At 34.9% G+C, this 18,968-nt stretch overlaps 2 protein-coding genes across 2 annotated transcripts; both read left to right on the top strand.

Moving 5' to 3' along the window:
• The first annotated feature begins 289 nt into the window (after positions 1–289).
• Positions 290–3,444, top strand: LOC146160775 (ceramide synthase 2-like). Its single transcript, XM_083384228.1, has one exon. It carries the CDS (start codon positions 370–372, stop codon positions 1,483–1,485), a length of 1,116 nt encoding a protein of 371 aa, XP_083240354.1. The 5' UTR covers positions 290–369; the 3' UTR covers positions 1,486–3,444.
• A 9,204-nt stretch (positions 3,445–12,648) lies between these two features.
• Positions 12,649–18,035, top strand: LOC146160774 (apolipoprotein D-like). The gene is made up of 6 exons (XM_083385620.1): positions 12,649–12,824; positions 13,709–13,833; positions 14,248–14,354; positions 14,684–14,788; positions 16,796–16,884; positions 17,527–18,035. Exons 1-6 carry the CDS (start codon positions 12,690–12,692, stop codon positions 17,629–17,631), a joined length of 666 nt encoding a protein of 221 aa, XP_083241746.1. The 5' UTR covers positions 12,649–12,689; the 3' UTR covers positions 17,632–18,035.
• Positions 18,036–18,968: the final 933 nt, after the last annotated feature.

Raw genomic sequence — 18,968 nt, 5'->3', positions numbered from 1 at the left:
ACAAAGGCCACCCAGTTTGACAGTTTTGACATGTATTATCAGGGTTGAGAGTTGATGCCCATTAGAATGACTGGCTAATGCCTTACTACAAAATTCTAGTTAAATAGGCGCATGGTAAAAAGTGGAACTGTGTTCGTGGCCCCTGATCTATGGTCCCACACACTTACAATATAAGATTTTTTGTATGTTACCATTTTATTTTATTGGTAATGTAAAAATAATTAGTAAAAAACAATTGCAAAGTTAAATACTGATTTGATAATTATTACATTTCTCTTCATATAGATTGTTACTAATATTTGTTTCACTATATGCCTAACCAAAGTTAATTATTGGTCACAATCAACAGTATAATATTAATGTAAAATCATGAATAACTTGATAGAAAATGTTGGCAAGTGGTTTTGGAATGATCGATTTTGGCTTCCACCAGGAGTTTACTTCAAAGACCTCACTGACAAGCCTGGATTTCATTTTCCCAAACCACAGGATTTGTTTTGGATGCCAGTGTATGCAATCTTTTTCTTCTGCATGCGAATGATATTTGAAAGGGTTATATCTAATCCTTTAGCCACCCTGATGAATGTCAAAAACAAAACAAGGTCCAAACCGAAACCTAACGCAAAATTGGAGATTTTGTTTAAATCTTCAAAGTTTCCGAATGAAGAAAAGGTACAGGGTGCTGCTAAACAACTAGACATGAGTCCGAAAGATATACAAAGATGGTTTCGGCGACGGAGAAACCTAGCCAGGCCATATCTAAGAGATAAATTTGCTGAGGCAAGCTGGAGATGCTTTTTTTACTTGTGTGCTTTCACCTTTGGAATGGTGACGTTGGTTCAAACGCCTTGGTTTTGGGATAACTTGGAATGCTGGGTTGATTATCCAAGGCAAACCATGTGGAAATCTGTGTACTATTACTACATGATTGAAGGTGGATTTTACATGTCATTGTTGTTCACTGTCATGAAAGATGTAAAACGCAAAGACTTCACTGAACAGCTTATACATCATGTGGCAACTTTGTTTCTAATCATATTTTCATATGTTGCTAATTTTGTTCGTGTTGGCAGTCTGGTTATGGCAATACATGACGTGTCTGACATCATCTTGGAAGGAGCTAAGTTGTTTGTTTATGCAGAAAAAGCTGCTGTGGCTGACAACCTCTTTACCCTATTTGCAGTTGTGTTCATCATTTCCAGACTAGTTGTTTATCCCTATTGTGTTCTTCATACAACAATGGTTAAAAGTATGTGGCTTTACAAACCTTACACTGGCTACTACTTTTTCAATGCTCTGTTGTTAGTCCTTCAGTTTCTACACATCTTTTGGGCTGCGATTATAATTAAAATGGCAGTCAAAATGTTGATAGTAGGCAAAGTGGAAAAGGATGAACGTAGTGATGTGGAGGAACTTAGTTCAGAAGATGAAGCTGTGGACTCTTATACCAAAGAAAATGGAAATGGAAATTGTCATTCCGAATGATTAATAATGTAGTCTATCTGATTTATTAGCCCAGATGGAATTTAAGTTTAGTTTTACATCTAACATTTTGTTTATAACAGTTGTTTGTTTTCATTGAACTATTAGCACTAACAAGAGTCAAAACCTTTCCAACGGTGGCTTTTTACTCTAAGACAACATCCATTAGATGTTTTTTTGTTTTTTTATTTCATAAAAAATAACATTTCACTATTTTTTCATGTTTATTAGCCTTTATGTATGTGCATATTGAAATTAAGCTTTAATATACCACAATCATGTTTGAATAGGGTCCAAATGCATTATGCGATAGTAGGAATGTAAATGCAGTAATTTTTATAAATTATTTCATGTTATTATTGTTTAATTTTCATGGACAAGGGGTCACCAAACTTTTTTTCATGACCTAACGGTTGTGGGCCAGTTAACTGTAATGATTGACGATAATGGACCAGATATAACTTTTTGTGTTGAACTATATTAAATTTATTATCGGTAAATGAGGAAAATGTAAAAAACTATGCAACAAAAAAGGGTTGTTAGCTAAAATTTAATAAATTGTCATTGAATGTAAAATTTCACGAAAATTGTAAGAATTGCATTTAGAAAAATATATCAATTGTACTTCTTTATTAGAAAATATGCTGCTGGCTGGCACAATTAACTTTGCGGCGAGTATCTGCCCCACTGGGTGTAGTTAAGCAACCCAAAGATTTAAACATTTAAGGTTAAGAAAACCTTTTGTGTTTAATTAATAACACCATATCGTAATATAGAATCCGAAAATAGAAAACACAATAACTTTTTTGTTTTTTGGCTGTCCTGATAGGTGTAGTAATGCTAAAAAATATTGTGATATGCAAGATTGGTTTATTTCATATCTTTGCATTTTCTTCTGTGATTTATGTCACCGTATGTTATTTTGAATAACATATAATTTTTGGGTTATATATTATGGGTTTGTTTTTATTGTGATATTTTTCAAGTTAAGGCAGCAAACAATTTTTTACTCTCACCAACACGGGGTGTTGTAGTTGGGTATGAAGGCATGCACCAGGATGGGAATGCATTTAATTATGTGTATTTTCAATCCACAAATTCGGGATATTTATTCTTAAATGATAGTGAAGCATGCTTGATCAACTATGTGATAATATTCATTTTTCTGGTTGCATTTTGGTGCTTCTTGGGTGTCTTAAAAAAATTGTTTGCACCAATGCGTTAAGGTAAGGGGTATTTATCCGTTTTGGAAAGACATTTACAGAAATAAAAGACTCGCCTTTAGGGTAGTAAATAATATGTAAAAGGGCACTTAGCTTTTTACCTGTCAAAAAGTCCTGATCTATTTAGTGTACCTCAATTTAGATATACTTTTTGTTGTATCCCCCTGGAGAAAAATTATGTTATAATGCAGCTATTTACATTATGTTGCAATTTAGTTTGTGTTGTTTCTTTAAATTTTACATAAAATTAATTATATTTTTCCAGTATTGGTTTAGTACAACTGTGTAAATATTTGTGCAGTGTCCGTTTTTACTTTTGCATAAAAAGACAAATTAGCAGAATCAGATATTATTACATTGCAATATTTAGCCATCACAAACTGCTCTGTTAAATTTGAATTGAAAATTTTTTTTTTACGAAAAAACATTTTACCTGTTTTTAAGTTTTGCGACTTAACATGTTGTTTTTATTTGTTTCTAATTATACAAATTAACAGATTGGCACTGTTGTGGTAAAAGTACATTTGAACTAATGTAACAAGTTAAAATACCCATGTTTTTGATTTGTTGTTGTCATGGGCCTTAATTTTACAAACATCTAAAATTAATTATGTATCATTTCCTGTATATTTTTGTATTGAACTAATGAAATTGCAATTCTTTTAAATTGAATTTAGTTGTTGTTAGTATACCTAATAAAATTTTACTACCAACATTGGACAATGGTATTCGAGGTTATGTAATGCTCAGCATTTGCTCATTATGGATTCCTCTTTAATTTTTTATGCGTCACAGAACTTGCAAATAAACCTGTATTATGCCATTTTTTCTGGTACACACACAATTACAGCGTCTCTTCACCCGTGTTTATCAGTTTGGCATATGGTCATCATGACGCTCTCCCAACGATCACTGGGAATATATTTGCCGTCATTTGGTACCTTAACTATACAAACATATTTTTTGTCGAATGAACTTATCATTTATTTAAGCTAAACAGCTTATCTGGTTATTTGTTTCTTCTCAACCGCACAAGAACGATTTTCGCACTGCTATTTGTACTACATATAGGACCAAACAATCCAGTGTCAAAACAGCGGAGCCCCAAAGGCGTCGTTCAAACTAGGGTGCTGATGGTCCCCGATCTATCACACTCTCGTCCCATAGCTATTTGGTTCATAGGCTTTATTCCAATGAATTTAGTACTTACTCCGACAGGTTTAGGTATGTCAGACTTTTAGTGTTGTTGCTTAGCAGGTCTTGAGTCTATTATGTGTTTCCTTACTACAGTGCTTCTCAACCTATGGGTCGCGACCCAAAATTGGGTCGCTGTTGGATTTGGTTGGTTCGCCGACCGCAGTAGTTCATATGTTTATACTAATTGAGATTGGTTCTGAGCAAAATTGTTCAATTAAGAAAATTAAGGAAGCAATACAAATATTGTCTTAGAACAGGGGACGGCAACCTACGGCCCGCGGGCTGGATCCGGCCTGCCGAAGTAATTCATCCGGCCCGCCGCCTCTTTGACAAACTATAGACACGAGTCCATTTCAAATACTTTTTGAGCATTTTAACTAGGTATAAGTGCGAAAATTGTTCGCGCTTCGCGCGTATGATCTTTTTTCCTACGTCCGGTTTGTTTACGTTTTGATGCTGTTTTTTCAACAAGATCAGTGCTTCTTTACCGTTGCGCCATGGAAGGTTGCTAAGTGCGTCGCGGAAAAACGGAAAACGTATTAAAAATATCGGACTAATATTTTATAACATTATTTTATTTTTTATTTTCAGGAATGTAATAAAAACTTGCAAGAAATTTAAAAGAAATGCCGGTATACCAAAAAAAAAAAAAAAAAAAAAAAAAAATATCCCCGTCGCTAGCGTGTTATATCACACAGAAAACATGAAAAAAATACTTCATCTTAACGGGATAACTTTTATCGTTTATCTTAGTTGACTAAACTTAACTTTTATTTAGACCCGATAAACTTTGGATATCGTGTGTGCTTTATTTGACATGATCATATCCACCCCACCCCAAAAAGTACATTTGTTAAAGGCGAAAACTATAATATTTGGTGTACAATTTGGTGTTCAAGCCCTGGGCACAACCTAGAGCTGTATAAAACATCAATTATAGCAGATTGTCTTGACAAAACAAACCACAAATCAGTCGTAAAAAGTAGTAAATATAAAAATTAGGCCCAAATAGTAAAATACTAATAGGCCTATAGGTACAAATTAGTATAGGCTGGTTCAAAAAAAAATAACAGAAAAAAATGCAAATCGAAAAATCATGAACCATAATTTGCAGTTATTACTACATGTGTGTGATTTTGATGTAAGAGCTGAATGAACAGCAAGCGAAGCATCGAACCATTTAATCAGTTTTCTAAAAGTTAAAGGCTATTTGTTGTGGAGCTCGCGCCCCCTCATAATGTTTACAAACAACAACTGTGCCCGAGTCAAAATAAATTTCTCGTTAGAACGGTTGGTGTTTTGTTCAGAAATTCGTGACAAAAAATGTCCTTATTAGGCCTATCGACATTTGGTAGACAACAGACAACAACGTACGTTCTTGAAACGGAAACTGCGCAATTTTGGTTTGCGACCAGCGGAAATCATTACGTAGCAAAACTTTGGACATTATTGCTATCATAAACGACACTAAAAGAAGCTTGTGCTGTTTACAAATATGTTAACGTAAAAACAATAAAAAGCCGAAAGAATGGCGATTGTACGGTAGGCTACGTGGTTCTAAACTTGTAAATCGTTTTATCTTCAGTTAAGACTAACCCTACTGCCTAGTCAATGAGTTTGTTGTTTTGCCCTTACAAATGCGAGTCAAAAACTTACAAATCGCAAAAAAACATGAACCATATTTTGTGGTTCATTACCTACGTGTGGGTTATTTTAATGCAAAGCATTATAGGCCCTTATAGGGCTACATAAGAGCAGAATGAACAACAAGCGTAGCATGTAACCATCAAATCACTATACTAAAAGTTAAATATTGTTGTAGATCTCGCGCCCCCTAATAATATTGACATGCGATAACTGTGCCCGAGTTAAAACAAATTCCTCGTTTGTATGGTCTGTGTTTGTTCAGAAAAACATGACAAAAAATGTTCAGGGCCTTATCGAACAGCTAGATCAGTGGTCCCAATTCTTTTTAATAGGCGACCCAATTATTTAACATATGGATTTGAATTTCACACGAACGAACACAAAAAAAACAATTTGTTGTAACAATAAATAGTACTTAGTGCGACAGTTGCGCCGTTGCATCCCATATCCACTAGTTTTTCAAACGCGGCTCCACTTTGCGAAAGCATACGCATGCCATGCTCTACTTCCAAGCGATTACGATTTTTCGTTTTTATTATGCTCATTGCGCTGAATTCCTCTTTCTAAAGCCATGAAACGGAAAACAGCAGCTAACTCACAAAATTCAACGCGTACCGGACTACCGGTACATTGATTGTACCGAAGTCCAAAAGTAAGCATTTGCTAAAACCTTTGAAACCTAGTACCGGTATAGTTTCTTTTCAAGGAGTAAAAACTTGTGCAGAAAAAACAAAAGCTTGTCTCATCGGACCCTTTTTATGCTATTTTATTGGCGATTCTGATTCGTTTTATCTTCAGTTAAGACTAACCCTAAAGCCTATAGTATAGCTGAAGCAAATGCGTTTTGTTGTTTTGCTTTGCAAATCATAAGTAATTTTAAAAACATAATTAGTCGTTTCGCAATGATCTTTTAAATGTTTTTGTGGGTTTTTAAGATCAAGGCGCCCTAATTTGAAACCTTGCAAAATTGTCGCCCAGCATTTTTTTTTGCGCTCGCCTTTCTTGAAAATAAGCGTTTCCACCAATATAGACTTTTTAAGTATTCATGTGCCACAATTTACATCAATTGGATCTTTGGTATTCATCGATACCAGTAATCTGTTCAACAATCGTGACAATCAAAATAAAAGATCCTGTCATTATAACTTTGAACACAAGCATGCGTTGTTTTTAAAAGGGATTTTGAGGAACCGGAACGATCTCTTAAATTTCTCCAAAAATTAAAAACAAATTATCCTACTTCTGTAACTACAGAGAATTAGTTATTTTCACAATTATTTATTTTTACTTATTTATGAAATAGTTGCGATCTCTAAATATTGCTAACGGTGATCGAAACAAAACGTAAAAATCATTTGAGCATGCGGACGACTTATATGTTACAATTGAATACATCAGTAGATAGCAGGTATACGTTGTCGTAACTTAATGAACGCAAAGTTTGAAAATTGATTGCATAATCTATGCATACTGTTTTGCCATTGCGCTCCGCTTCCAATTATGTTAAATAGAATATATTTTGTGTCCACCGTTCATACGAAAAAACTTTCAAACGACTGGCACGTTGGAAGTTCTTTCGTAAGACTAGCCTTACCAAACGTCCCGACTCCCGATTTAGGCGGGACCGTCCCGATTTTAGGGTTTTGTCCCACTGTCCGGATTAGTCAACCAAAATGCTCCACTTTAGCCAACAGTTTTCATACATTGCACAGATATAAGTTTGCTGTGATTGGCCCGTTCTGCCAACTTAATGAAGAAAGTCACCTGACCTGTGTTTTGATTATCTTGCGTTAAATGTGTATGTGATTGCTACACCACTACAGCGTGTATAATTGGTCCAGTGGTTGCAACAGGGGACGTGACGTTTTCTGCACAATGTGCGCTTGATTGTAAAGTGTCTAAAATATTGTGCCGAAAGTTGATATTGTTGATTGTGTATATTCACAAATCTAGTACACACGTTAATCTTAAAGCATAAAGTAGAATAAATCACCAAACCCCGTTAACGCTCGGTTCGGGTGTTGGTCACACGTCAATGGACACTGGTCACGTGTATTGTGACGTCAAGTTGGGCGACGCAGTTGGATAAGGTAGATAGGGAAATAACTTTCTAACGCTACACCTTTAACTCTTCTTTTTTTCCTTGAACTTAAAACATTTCTCTAACTTTTCAATACTGTAACTCAGGGGTGTCCAACCCAAGCATGGCTACGTTTTTACATTTGAACTTCTTCCCGTAACGAAGTTTGCTAAGTAATTCTTTCTTATATTCAAAGCGCCTTTTTACAAAAATAAAAACGTTTACACATGAAAAACAGTTGTTTATTTAACCAAGCAAATCATCCATAATTGACCAAAAATGCTTCTTTACAAGCGTTTATTTTCAGCCAAACTCTGAATATTGCCCTAAGTGTAATAGCAAATGCGCTTTACTGCATCTAGGTGTCCGTCGGTGAGCTAACTTTTGCCTTTGCTTTTTAATTGCGTAATGAAAGTAATTTGCGTAATATGCTTGATTATATTAATTTACTACAGCTGTATGTTACATAAAAAAATATCGGTTATCGGTATCGGTCCAAAATAGTGGTTTCAGTCGACCTCTAAACAAAACCTAATATATAGTTTTTTGCAGACGCACAGCTACACACAAAAACTGATAACTCTGTTTATAACCTTTGTGCAAAATATATGGATAACTATGAGCAGTTGAAACATTTGTTTCAAACTTCCGTGCTCGGAATAACACAAATTATTCCGTGATATATGTTATTATTCATCTCGATTCCTCGAGAACGTTAGTATTAGATCCTGTCAATGTTCCGAAACACGCACATTTTTCCAATCAAATCCTATAAAACATTTGATTCATTACAATATGATTTTGCTAAAATATATTGGCCAAGAATACGTTAATCTTTTAAAGACTCTGGTTAAAAATTAATAAGAAAGAGAGATGTACGCACAAAGCGACTATAGGCCATTTATAAAATATAAGGAAACCAAATTTAAGTAAGTCAGAACATTTTTAGCAGTTTGTGTTTAATAAAACTCGTTCGACTAATGTTATTGTTGCCTGTCTTCAATGAAACGTGTTTTGTGGTTCGATGTGAACGGTGCCGTGATTAACTTTCAGTCAAACACGCTTAGTCATATATGCGTCAAACCCACTCGGTCGCTGTTTTTATTACGGTTCGCCCACACAAAAGACCGGCTTAACAAAATAAAGTGTTCAAGCTGTAAGGCACCTGCAAAATTACTTTAACAAGTAGGTAGATTGGCATCTTTGTGCCATCGCGTGGCATAAACCAGCATCGGCTAATCTTACCCAATGCAAACTCATCGCAGTTGTTTCCCTTCAGTTCTGGTATTATACCGTAGATTTTAAACTAAAAAACAGTTAGAACAACAGGTAGGCCTATTACCCAATGTTATAAATGAAAACTACCAATCAAGTCATTTGTAAAATAACTTGAGTCCAAGTCAAGTCACTTGTAAAATAACTTTAGTCAAAATCACGTCTTTTTGAATAAATAACACGCAAGTTCCAGTCAAGTAATAATAAGAGCAAGTCAATTTCAAATCAAGTCAAATGGCCCCGTCCGATTACATGAGCAATAACTGCACTAAAAATAAAAAGAACGAAACGTACATAGCAAGTAAATTGTTTTATGTGCAAAATTTAACATGAATAAAGTTTATAAAAAATCGCCTAATTTAAACATTTTATTTCAACCTAAGTAATTTGCCCTACAGACTAGTCAAATCGATTGAAAAACAGCAACTTAAGTCATTACTGGTGTTATCCCTAACTAATGCATTGGCACGGCCATATAAATACTCAAATATACGGTTAGAAATAACGGTTTAAATTTTCTGTGGTGCATTGAGTAACGAGAACCTTTGGTTGTCACGCACAGCACTATTCTTGTATGACCAACCGAGTTGTTATTTTGATACTTAGTGGATCAAAATAGCTCCTTGACTCAGAATAGATGGCACTGTCTGACGCATATCTATTCCATCGGATTATCTACAGAAACAGCCAATTTGCTTGTCGCTTTTTAACGCAGACTTTTCATAGCATGGCTGCATAATTGGTGGGCATGTAAACGCCAATGTGAAATGTGACATTTGGTGTTTTCCGACGATACTCGGTTTTCTCCTCATATGTTATTTGCTGGAAATTAAAACAAAGGAAACCTAAGTTGACCGTTCAAACCTTCTAATATGTTCTTTGTATTTTTAAGGCGGGGGTAGGAAACCTTTTTTGCCAGTCTTGGCCAAAACTAAACTCAGCAAGGTCTCGGTGGGTCGATTTTCACTAATTAATATTGTTAAAACGTGTGATTTATAAGAATTTTAATTAGAAAAACTCTTATGCAGGGACTAATCTAAGATTTTTATGCTAATTTAAAAATAGGCAAATAGGCTATCTCACATTTTCCCACTTCAGCTCTGGACTTAGTTATTCGACCGAACGTCTACAATGCAAATTCCCATAAAAGACCATCCCCATTAATGTTATCACACCATTTGCTTGGTATAGCGCGTTTTGTTTGTAAAACTGGACAGATGTTGTTGACTAAAGTTTACAAATAGACATATCGGATGGCAGGGGGAGAAAACGCCATATTCAGCAGTACAGTCTGCAAAGCTTGAAATGACATTAACCAACGTCCATGGAAACTTATTAGCATTGTATGTTGCTCAAAACAGACGTCGGTTGCTTTTTATCGTGGTGTAAATCTTGTGCCGACCACGTACAAAAGAGATCCACCCAATTTTGTGATTTCAGTGATAACCATATTTTAGTGAAAGTGGATATTTTAGTCGTGCTTCAAGAAGCCCGGACGCATTTCAGACAAAACAAGCTTTACACCGGTCGGGATACGAACAGGGTGCTGTTTAGATAAGCAGCAGCACATCAGACAGACACGGTCATGTTCCAAAAAGCTGCGGATTGCAGGTTTGAACCAAACTCACGGAGATTGCTTATTTGGTTTTAGCGAAGCTGTCTGTCAAATGACAAATCGCTGCGATGCTGTGAGAGATATAGTACAAACGGTATCGCCACCAAGTCATGCTGATCTTATATTATCTGACGAAACGCGAAGCGGGCGGTGGGTTGACTGACATTGCACGAAGCGGGGAAGTCCACGATTGCATCCAGTCGATAATAAAACGCTGCTGATTTGGACGATTTGGACGTACGGACGTATGAAATACTTACTTGTTAAACAATGGAGGTCTTTCATTATTTATGTTTGCTTTCTAACGGTATATTATAAATCAAAAATTTTCTCGAATTCATTCTTTGTCGTTGTTACGTCCGGTGAATGATAATCCGATGAATTAACTGAAATGTATAATACTCTGCTTTAAGTGTTGCGTTAAAATGTGTCGGTAATATGTACTGTATACACAAAAATAAATTCAAAATAACTGCCGAATATGCATAGTTAGGTATAAACTATTTTGCCACCTATTTTATTAAACTTAAGGGGCCAAAGGGTACGTGGCGTTGTTTTACACAATGCGCGCAAAAATATGCACACAATTTAAAATGGCCTTAAAAAAGACAGCACTTTCTTTCAGAATGTGGGCACATTTAAAAATAGCTTTAAAAAGTGTGCACTTGTTTTGGAGGAAGAGACAGACAATTAAGTTGGTGAAAGAGTTTAAAGTATAATTGGAAGAAGATTAAACAAGAGCTTAGGGGAAGAACTAACATTAAAGGAAGAAGAGAGGAAAAGATGGCTAGAAGAGTAGAGTTAAAGGATAAATAGTAAGACAGTTATAAAAAGAGACATAACATTGTGCCCGCATTACCTATCTAACAATGAGCGCACATTTTTATATGATGAGCGCACATTTTTTAAGGCATTTTAAAATGTGCGCACATTTTTGCGCATATTGTGCAAAAATGCTTGCATCCCCGTCTCTAAAGTTGGGTTGCCTAAACTCTATTTTACGACAAGAGAAATGATAGAAATAATGTGTTCCATATACTTCGTTACGCGCTTCCGTTGGATAAGTTCACTCAGTTTTGTGTGACAAACAACCATAAGAGGCTAGTGAACCTACTGCGACACACTCACAACATGCAAGCTCACATTTCCGACGATTTATCATGAAATCTTCATTAAAGCTATACCAATTAAATGTCACGACATTAGCGTTTCCCAAGATGCACGAACGGTTTTTTGAGATAATAGGAATTGGCGAATCACGTCACACAAAAACGAAACCAAAAAAAGCCTGCTCGGTCACGTTAGTTCGATTGAGAAAATGGACGTCACCCAACAGACGGACCCGATAGGTCATGTTTTTACGACAACTGCCAAATGACATTTCTCAAACATGACATTGAGGTTTTTTATCCATTTCCTATCCGATGAACAATAAAAATAACGAAGCTTAAGTCGAATTAGCAAAAAACAAATGAAAAAAGCTGCTGTGACACGTAATTTTTTTAAGAAAAGAGAGATGGCTTGCCAAACGTTTATAGTAGTTCATCTTTCACGATACAAGAAAAAGCGTCAGGCTTTCTCTGTAATGATTTTGCGCTTTTTTGACCCTATGTATTAGTGACGGCCGCTTCAAAACGCGTCAGAAACCTATTTAACGCAGTTTTAGATGAACTCGAGAAAAAGATAGGAAAAAATGTAACGCTGGCTTGTTTTAAAGGTCCGAAAATTGATAGAATCTTTTGATGTCAGTTGACCTAACGCGTATTTAAAAATATAAACTTACGCAAAAGCTGGCATTGACTCCGGCAATAAAGCTGCCACGCATTCGCCATTTCAAGGAAGTCGATTTAAATGTTGTCGAACTACGAGACTTTTTTTCCTGAGGAGTTTTGTCCGGGTATAAAACGAAAATACATGACTATACATTAAACACAGAAGCAGAGAAGTGTTTGCTGGAGACGAGGTTTCACTTAGTTTTATATGGCAAGTCTCAATATTCTAAGAAGGATTATAGCTTATATAACTGTTCGTTTGTTTAAAAATTTAAAATACATTAAACAAGGTACACACAGTTAAAACGGCCAAGCTGTATGTTACTTAAAACTCTATGCAATGTTTATGCAGGTGTGTTTAATCTCAAGTTGTATATTAACAATATCATACGTCAAAAATGGGAGAACTCATTTGTCTGTTGTTAGGCTTATTTACTGCAATGACCCTCTTTCAACAGCCGGCAGCAGTGGTCTATCGCTGGAAATGCCCGGAAATATCTCATCAAAAAATGAACAAATTTAATTTGAGTCTTGTAAGTATCTGTACAAAAACGGTATCCTCAAGCAGGGGCGGCTCCGGGATTTTTTTGTGAGGTGCCACGATTTTATGTGGAATTTAAAAGAAAAAAGGATAAGTCGTATTATGACTTCATTAAACAAATAATTTGCAAAAACTTCTGGGCCGCGAAAAAATGCGTTTATTTGGTTTAAATTGGCAGAATTTTTTATATTGTGAAGAACACGTGTCACGTACAGACACACAAATGAGATTTGTGCATTGTTTGGGATAAATAGTCTTATTAACAGGAATTGCAATTTGTAGAGTTCATAAGTCACACGGCGCAAATGGCTAGTAGCGTTAGCTTATGCATAGCGCCTTCGGACTAAATAGATTTCTTTGGGCAGTTAGAATAATTTAAAAAATAGATAAAAGTTGGAAAAATATCGGTATTACATAGTTAAAATTGGAAAAGTGTCTAATGACCCGCCAACTGAATCCGCCTATGTCCTCAAGATATATTTATTTACATTTTTACCGGCGAACCAAAATGATCTAATAATATTATAACTTTTTTTATTAAATATGACAATACAAACTTTTAATGTCCTAAACGTATATTTAAATATTATAGTCCATTTATTTGTTTGGGAAGTCATGGTCTTTGGTTGTCGCTTTTGTATTGTTTTAGAGCTGAGTGGTTTACCAGCTTTATACAAATCGAAATTACAATTACTGTCCAATTGTGTGATTCATAGCAGCAAACGGCAGGCAGCTACGATTAGCATAGTTTTAAAACTAATTAACAATTATTGTGATAACGTCCCGGTTTAAATGTTGTTGTTATTCCGGTATTTAGCTGTCTGCTCACGGAAAACAATCCCTTGGCTTGTATAAATTTGATAAATTTACGTTTAGCTGGAAGGAAAGTGGTACGAGATGGCGCGACACCCTAATCCATGGGAGGACAACAGCACATGCGTTCAGCTAAATCAGCAGTTCACCGAAAACGGAACCCTGGACATGCACTGGGAACAATTAAAGTAAGACGCCCATTCGAAACCATACTTCAAATTTCAACTGTCTACGTTCGCCAGTGAAAGAACTTGGTATTATTTTTTTACTTCTCAGTCAAAGTGTCTGAATTGATGAAAAAAAAGTACATCCTTAGAAATAAAACTAAGCACAAAACTGTAAAATAAGCACGTTATTTATAAACATTTTCGAAGACGCTGTATTTAAAAAAAATAAGCACAAATATTATAAAAAAAAACATAAAATGGCAGCCCTGTTTATCTTTTTAAGTTTAGCATCACAAAGTTGCTTAGTTGCTGAAATAAATATAAATTGATAAAAATGACACTGCTTGCCAACTTGTAGTCGTCTGGAGCCTAACTATTAAAGTCCTTATAATTCGTAATGAAGGGTATGGCCAGTTTTGTTCATTTATCTTCAAGGTATAATAAAACTAACAAAAATATGAACTATGAAGAGGCGAAAAGCGTTGGCTACGCACCCAACGGTAAAATGCCTTCAAAGCTGAATATCAACTTCACTCAACCAAGTAAGTAATTTAAAATATTATTCAGTCAGTAGTTATCGCTCATTAAACAATTTGTTTAAAACACATACATATTACAAACATAGAATAGAAATAAAAAGTAAAATTCTCAATGTAAAAATATTAAAAATCTACAGCGTGGTAGTGTCGTGATTAAGTGATTTGTCACCGGATTTGAATGGAACTTAAATTTCAAGTTATGGGTAAAAACTAAATATGTTTAAAATAAAATGTCTTGATTGGGCGTGCGGCTATGACATGCAAATGTTGACAAATGCAAATAGAATTTACACTAGATATTTTTTGAACTAATGCTATTTTGTTTGCTTAAGGAAATCCCTATCCCACACCATTTTGGATATTAGATACCGACTACGACAATTACTACATTGCGTACGCATGTTTTACATCAGTTTTCCGTGACCAGCGTTTGAGTCGTAAGTAAAGATATTTCTTCGAATTTTCTTAACTTTTTTATTTTACTTTAGTGGTTTGTAAAACGGACTGTGCACTTCACAGCACAGTGCTGCTACCCATTATTTGCATTGCCACTATAGGGATGTCCGATAATATCGATGCCGGACGGGCGCACACCGACTAGCATATTATCCATAATCGTCCGATATTAGGGTTGTATCGATGATGATACCGTACCAAATTAATTTAAGAAATTCAACCTTTTTGCGATCAACTGTTGCTATTCTATAATAAAGGTAAATATTTAACAAAGTTGGAACAACTCAACGTAACAAAACTTTCAAACGCAAAAGTTTATCCCAACAACCTGAAAAACAACTACCTTCGAACGTTTCGATTTAACATATTTTGCTTGTTTGAGCATAGTAATTCCGTTATTATGTATCGGATCGAATCATGATACTTTTGTTAAAATATAGGGTATCGGTACGGGATAAAATTTGAAGAAAGAAAATCCCTAATTTGGGGCCCACTTTTTTATTGTTTGCTTAAATTACTAAGGAATGTTATTTCAGGGCCACTTCTATGAGAAATAGCATGCTTTTTCGTAAAGGCTTTGGTGAAAAGTTGATTCCTATAACAAATCACATTAAAACTTAATTGCATGTATAATTAACTAGCCATATTTGGCTGACCTCAAATTAAAATAGCGAACTAAAAAGAGCACAAACAAAATAGTTTGTTTCTTTATTTTCCCTTATCCTACATACCCCAATACTGTATATTCAAATATCTGTCACAAACCCAAAATCGAAAACATTTTGCTAACAGCACCCTATAGAAAACATATATATATTATCTCAATAAATGAAATGTAAACAAGGCTCGCCAACCATGCATAGGAAAATATTTCTTGCGCTTAAACAGTTGTATGAAAAACAAAAATGACTTTTTTAAAGAATTCAAAATGAATTTCGATACACTTAACCAATATAAACTACATCCCGTTTGGGAAGCACTGTATTAGGCAAACGTGTGAAGGTGCGTTTTACTCGCAGTTTGTTTACACAGGTAGGCTAAAGCTGATTTGCCCAGTATATTAATTCTTTTTTGCTTTCTTTTGTTTTGCTTCAACTTACCTATCAGTAGGACAGGCTGCGTTTTAGTTTAAAAGGATATTCTCGCGCGGCGACTTTTTATTCATATTGGTCTTTCAGTTGCATATTTCCACAACTCCTGGCGTAAAAACAGCATTTTAGGCTGATGACGTCTTATTGTGTGTATTTGAGGTTATTTCTTTGACCCGGCATTCCACAGCATTTATTTTCTTATGCCGCTCGCTGTTAGAAATAATTGCCCGCCTCTAATATTGAGTATCGTTTAAATTTAAAGTATAAACTTTATGTCTATTTCATCTAGAAATAAATGTTTAAAGAATCGTGGGAAAAAACCCTTAAAATCATGGGCGAAAACCCAAAATACTTCACACATGTTTTTATAGCTTGAAATGCCAGATTACGTTTTAAACGTTGCTTAGATATTCTTCTTTTGTTTAAAAAATGATATGCCGTAAATCTACCAAGAATATCTATAAATGTTGATGATTGTGTGCATGGAATCGAATGGCACGAATTACAGCTTAAACATCTTGGTTTCTGCAGGCTGTTTATGTTATTTGATAAACAATAAAACTAGTTTAGAAACCCGAGTGAAAAACCGGATCAGACTTTTGTTAAGTAAATATATATTTCGCCTACACTGGCATCGTCAGGTTTGTAAGTAAAGTAAAATACATAGCCTACATGTATGATGTATTTTACTTTCATCACAGGAACTGATGACGCCAGTGTAGGCGAAATTTGGCCTATACTTCCTCGACATGGCTTTTTAAACTAAGTTTTTTTTGTTTTTTTTATATCAATCGACAAGCAAAAAAATGGTTTCGGATTCAATAAAAGTACACCCTTTTATATATTAATTTATACTTCGTTAGACAGGTTGTTACTTACATGTTGCTTTATTAATAGATATTACAACTCTAAATGTTAAAGTTGAATTTTCGTGGATCATGTCGCGAAGTCGAAAATTGGATCCAACAACGCTCAAAACCTTAAAGGTATGTCTATAAAAGAAAAACAGTATTGTACCCATTGGGCAGTTCTGTTCAACCCGGTGTAGGCTACTGTATACACAAGTGCATACCGGATCAAAACTAGGGTATACATTGGACAAAGTATATACAAAGGGTTTACAAATTACTTATTAGGTAACAGTGTCTTTAATTTTTGTAACAGTGTCTTTTTTCACCTGTGTGGGAATTTTTTTAATTCTATCAGTTTTACGACCAGGGGCTGACCATAGGGTCCACAACTTTTACCTTCAGTTATTTGTGAATGAAAAAACAAATGGTTAGGCAATGAGAGGCCAAGAGCCTCATTTTATACTTGGCTAACCGCGAAGAACTAAACCTTAGACGAGGGTAAAAATAAACCCTGTTTCTTCTTTACACATAAGTCACATACCCACCTTTGATCAGCTAGATTTATTATAAACGTTGTACACTAACAACATTGCGTAGACTGCATTTATGCAAAAAAAATTTCCGGTACCATATGCAGGATTTTTCAAATAATGCATCACACTGTGGAAGGTTTCAAAATCTGTTAAATTTACAAAAAGGAATAGAATCTAAGCAAGGGTGGATAGCATAATTTTGTCGCTTTACAAAATTGTATACCGGTACTTGTTTTGCTTTCAGAAAAAGCTCCGAGGTTTCGATGTAATGGTTCGCTTAATACAAGATACAAGGCAGAAAAACTGCGAAATGCAGTACAAGGAGGCGAAAAGACCAAAAATTGATTGAGTATTATTCTCGGAAAATATTGTTTCGTGTTGTTAAAAATTCTACCAATAGCTATTTTTCCTTCAGTTGGTCTACCGAAAATAATTAAAAGAGAAGTGTAGTTTTACTTGTATAAATTCACCCCATATCGCCGGTCGCAGTTCCTCTTGAAGAAAGAGGATACACATTATATATAGTTTACGTTCAGTATCACTTTTTAAAGGTTTAATTATTGTGTTTTTGCGTTTATGTGTCTTTATAAATTCTTATACCACGTCATAGCCTGCTCATACTGTCACATGTAAAATAAATAATAGCAAATCCTCGCATGACCAAACACCGAATTTTGTGAAATATTTTATCGTTAAGTGGTAGGCATGACATAGATAGGCTACAGTAAACTATTGCAACAATAATGTGATTTAATTAACAATGCAACAAATCTCACTTTTCTTAGTTTTTTTTTTTTTTCTATGCTTTTTTTCTATGCTTGGTGTTAAAAAGCTTACACCTGAAAAGGTATTTAACCACAATTAATACACATAATTTAACATATATCAGCCAGCCAATATCTAAGCAACGTTTAAAAAATTACGATTTTTATCACCTTTCTGTTTTACAATCTTCTTTTGAAACACCTTACAATAGGTATTTTAGTTTTGAGCTAAAATTATTATTATTCGATAAACCTTATACTGTGTCAAGTAAAATTCATACTGTGTACATCCTACACTATGTGGGTATTGTGTGTTCATACAAACGAAAGGACTCGAAGTTGAATTTGTCTAAACCTTTTTTTTAATTTTTTTTTTTTTTGTTCGAACCCTTTCTTTTAACAAATTAGGATTAAAGTGCTTTATATTAAATATATAAAAAAGTTAATAAAACTTGCCCCGTATTATTACACACTACAATTTCCTTTCAAACAAATGAATTTTCGGAACACCCAAGGCCTCGTCGTGGCACACCGGTCGCAGGGCAATGTTCTACAAAATGCTTATGTCTCACAACTCCTATCGTGACCTGTTTCAAAAACTGCGATAGTTTGATCCGATATTAAACAACGGTATTGTCATAAGTTACCTAAATGGCACCTTTGAAAAAAAAATAGACCACAGGCATAATTTTTTCCATGTTTAGGCGAAAATTAGCTTTAGCGTTACGAGTCTTAGAGCTATATTCGACCGTTAATATACGAAGCGCAAATCATGGCTGAAATGGCTATAAGACCATTTAATATCGTATCGGCCCCAAACCACCTTAGAAGCAGAAGTTTTATACACAAACAAGGGCTGCGGAGTCGGAGTTGGTTTGCTTTGATGGAGTCCGGTTCGGTACTCCAGCAAGACGACATAATA

The sequence above is a fragment of the Ascidiella aspersa genome, chromosome 3, assembly GCF_963924565.1.
Source record: "Ascidiella aspersa chromosome 3, kaAscAspe10.2, whole genome shotgun sequence".
In the NCBI taxonomy this organism is placed as follows: domain Eukaryota; kingdom Metazoa; phylum Chordata; class Ascidiacea; order Phlebobranchia; family Ascidiidae; genus Ascidiella; species Ascidiella aspersa.
The sequence above is the reverse complement of the archived record's forward strand: the minus strand, read 5'-3'. Positions and strand labels throughout refer to the sequence as shown.

What these genes read in the sequence shown, in the direction of transcription:
- LOC146160774 (XM_083385620.1), top strand. Translation starts at nt 12,690, where the DNA reads ATGGGAGAACTCATTTGTCTGTTGTTAGGCTTATTTACTGCAATGACC. An exon ending in ACAAATTTAATTTGAGTCTT is followed by an intron (nt 12,825 to 13,708) that starts GTAAGTATCTGT and finishes ATTTACGTTTAG; the next exon opens with CTGGAAGGAAAGTGGTACGA. An exon ending in CCGTGACCAGCGTTTGAGTC is followed by an intron (nt 14,789 to 16,795) that starts GTAAGTAAAGAT and finishes CTTTATTAATAG; the next exon opens with ATATTACAACTCTAAATGTT.
- LOC146160775 (XM_083384228.1), top strand. Translation starts at nt 370, where the DNA reads ATGAATAACTTGATAGAAAATGTTGGCAAGTGGTTTTGGAATGATCGA.